This window comes from Myotis davidii, unplaced genomic scaffold, assembly GCF_000327345.1.
Source record: "Myotis davidii unplaced genomic scaffold, ASM32734v1 scaffold134, whole genome shotgun sequence".
Taxonomy (NCBI): domain Eukaryota; kingdom Metazoa; phylum Chordata; class Mammalia; order Chiroptera; family Vespertilionidae; genus Myotis; species Myotis davidii.
The window spans coordinates 6124443-6128107 of NW_006288853.1; the positions used below are offsets into that span (position 1 = coordinate 6124443).

At 46.4% G+C, this 3665-nt stretch overlaps 1 protein-coding gene across 1 annotated transcript in view; it reads left to right on the plus strand.

Moving 5' to 3' along the window:
- Nucleotides 1–1196, plus strand: part of CHCHD1 (coiled-coil-helix-coiled-coil-helix domain containing 1) — a 2664-nt gene extending 1468 nt beyond the window's left edge. Inside the window, exons 2-4 of the mRNA XM_006761029.1 lie at nt 4–73; nt 207–325; nt 906–1196. Coding sequence (XP_006761092.1) covers nt 4–73; nt 207–325; nt 906–1010 — 294 coding nt within the window. The 3' untranslated portion in view covers nt 1011–1196. The remainder of the gene's footprint in view (nt 1–3; nt 74–206; nt 326–905) is intronic.
- The last annotated feature ends 2469 nt before the right edge of the window (nt 1197–3665 follow it).

Genomic DNA, 3665 nt, shown 5'->3' on the forward strand with positions numbered 1-3665 from the left:
AAGCCCGTCCTGAAGCCCAGCAAGCCCCTCATTCTAGCTAACCGTATCGGGGAGCGGCGCCGGGACAGGGGCGGTGAGCAACCGCAGCCACGGAGGCTCCAGAGCGGAGGCCGAGGGGTGCGGGGGGCGGCTGGATGGGAGGGCTGGAAGGTAAGGGTCTCCTTAGGGCTGAGTCTCCCCGCTCCCCCTCCGCTGTGACCCTGCAGAGGCGACCTGTATCACAGAGATGTCGGTGATGATGGCTTGCTGGAAGCAGAATGAGTTCCGCGACGAAGCGTGCAGGAAAGAGATCCAGGACTTCTTCGATTGTGCTTCGAAGGCCGAGGTGACAGAAGGCTCCTGGAGTGCCCTCTCTAGAGGATAATGGGGTGGGGCGGGGTGGAGGGGGGTTGGGGAGCGGGAGACACAACTGCCTCTTGCTAGGTGGTAAGAAAGCCCCTCTCATTCTAAAAGGGGAGGAAAGGTTTGGGAGAAATTTCACCCGCGCCAAAGTGGGGAAGGTCAGGTTTTGAAGGCATTGAGATCTTGAGCTTTAACCAGACGTAAAAAGAAGTTAAATGTTAATACGCACAGATTTCTGTGAGTGTCCAATGAAGGAATGAATGGGAAACCAATTTGCAAAATTTAAATTGCTGCTCAAATAGACATTCTCTGAAATAGAACGAAAGATGGTGGGCAGATGGCTTGGTTTCCAGCCTAGGCTTAGTTGCTAGCTGGCATGGTCGCTTCAGACCCTGCCGTCATTTGTCGGTCCGTGTCCCTTTTGTTGAAAGGGGACTGAGAAGATGACACAGCTCTCCAGGGTGGTTAATATCTTCATGTGTTTTGGGGCTTTGTGAGAACCATTGGCCGAGGTCAGAACACAGTTGAGAGCTGTCATTTCTGTTTTTGTTTTGTGTTTTCAGGCAGCCCGAAAGATGAGATCAATCCAGGGAGAGTATGGGAATTTACCCCCCCAGAAAGTGAATATGTTGTTACAGAGGTTTCCTAACAAGTCACATCTCAGCTGAAAATGGAGAAGCATTTTCAATGACTGGACTGTAGCTTCTGAGAATATACAGAGGCGTTTTAGAGACATTTGCACTGCCGTGCTCTATTTGAAGGGTAAAAGGTGGCGAAACACTTTTTTCACCCTTTGGAATTAATGTCTGGGTGGAAGTTATGCTTTATCTTGAAATAAACTCCTCTGAAGAGAACTTGGCCTTTGTTATGGATTAGCTACTCCCTCCATACTTGAATCCTGTATCCTCCCCTCTGGAAGTTCTTTGCTCTCTGATTTGCCTCAGGAACAGGACAAAAACCTTTGTCTTATCCTGCATTTGAATTCCTTTACACCATTTAGTGCCCTTGCCTTTGGATGCAGTAAGGGTGTTGAAGTCTGCCTACAATACAGTTCTTTGCCATCATCTGTAAATATTTAGTGACTACCTACTTTGTGCATAGCCCCTGCAAGGTATTCCCAGGATATCAGAACTTCACAAACTAGTGACCCAAGGTACTGTATTTGATTTGGTCCACATAGTTAAACATTTGTTTTTGTATTAGCTGATCAAATTTTTAAAAATATCTTTTTTATTGATTTTTTACAGAAAGGAAGGGAGAGGGATAGAAAGTTAGAAACATCGATGAGAGAGAAACATCAATCAGCTGCCTCCTGCACACCCCCTACTGGGGATGTGCCCGCAACCAAGGCACATGCCACCGACCGGAATTGAACCTGGGACCCTTCATTCCAAAGGCCGACACTCTATCCACTGAGCCAAACCATGCGATTCTTTGGCATCACATTTTAAAATAGGAAAAATGTGCCATGGTTGGTGTGGCTTAGTTGGTTGGGTGTCGTCCTGTGCACCAAAAGGTTCCTCGTCAGGGCACAAGCAGGGGTTGTGGGCTCCATCCCCAGTAAGGGCTGCAGGAGGCGGCGATGGGTTACCTTGTCCCACTGATGTTTCTCTTTTCTCCCTATTCTTTAAAAATATATAAAAATGTAATGTCATAGAAGTAAATTTTTTAGCTTTTCTTTAAAAAAAGAAAAGATCTGGTAACCCTAGTTTCTCATTACCACATGGCAATAATCAATTATCGTTCATCTCCATTTTCTAGGGACCTGTCCACTAGACTCCTCTAAATGGTGAAACTGTGACTGAATTGGCACTTTTGTGTGTCATCTGTCTATGTCTCATTAAGTTACCTAGTTGCTGAAAGCATCTTTGTGACACCCCACCCCCGATATTAGAAACAACTGTATAGCATTTTATGTATACTCTGCCCTTTCTGTCATAACTGAGGTAACCTTTTCTTTGTACCTTCCAGCATTATTACATGGACAAAAGGATCAGTGGGGTTTTTAAAGCTCCAGTGGGGTAATTATTATAAAGGAGTCTTGCTTGCCTCTCTGTTCCCCCAGAGCTACCTCTTCCTATAGTTCTCATATCAGATAGGTAGAGCACCTAGCAATTGTCTCGTTCTGCCAGCGGAGGCTTTTAGCAATAGGAAGAAGTTCAGTGGTTAGGCACTTTAGACTAGACCCGTGGTGGGCAAACTGCGGCTCATGAGCCACATGCGATTCTTTGGCCCCTTGAGTGTGGGGGCCACAAAATACCACGTGCGGGCGCGCATGTACAGTGCGATTGAATCTTTGTGGCCCATGCACAGAAGTTGGTATTTTGTGGAAGAGCCACACTCAAGGGGCCAAAGAGCCGCACGTGGCTCGCGAGCCGCAGTTTGCCGACCACTGGACTAGACTTAGGAGTTCTTAACCTAGAATCAATAGATGCCCAATAAGATTTCTGTGAACATGGACAGGAAAACAATTTTATCTTTGATCACAACTGATACAGCATTTCAGTGAAGAGAGTTGGAAAAAAAACCACAGTGTCATTAGCAATACCATATGAAATCAATATTCAAATCATATTATAGTTTGTTACAGATATCTCAGTATCATGTTCATCACTAGCTTCAAAATTATGGTAGCTGCTGGATCTTATTTAATATGCAAATAAATATTACTGTGTTACAAATTTTATTAGTATATTGATAATTGTATTTCAACAATTGATTTCCTTTATAATTCTTGTACTTTTGTGCATTTATAAACAATCTGAGAAGGGTTCAGGGGCTTCATCAGGTTGCTAAAGGGTCCGGGGCACACAAAAAGCTTAAGAACCCCTAGACTCAACGGTCCACTGACAAAAAGTACAACCATTTCCTGAAATCAAACGCCTTCTTTTCCTGGTGCTTCTTAGAGCCTATAAAGTCTTCTGGAATACAGGCTTCTGGACTACAATTCCCAGAAGGCGAAGCGGCCCCAGGGCCCTATCCGGAGTTAGGACAATAACTACCCAATGGTGCTGTGCTGTTTGACAGCCTACGATTCCCGGCGTGCTTGGCGAATGCTTATGCCTTGGGGACATGATGGACGCCGAGTTATTGCTGGGATCTGTAGTCGTTTTGTTTACCTGTAGGGGTTGGCTTCCTTTTGTTGTATCTGTGGGTGGGCTTCAGGATAAAAGCAGGAAATGCAGCAATTAAACACACAGGGCCCCAACATCTGCCCGTGCTCGGTCCGGTCCACGGGCGCGCGAGGGCGGAAGTGGTGGTGGCCGGCGCGGCCGGAAGTTCAGATCAGCTGATGGGGGAGGCGGTGCCGCAGCCACCGAGGG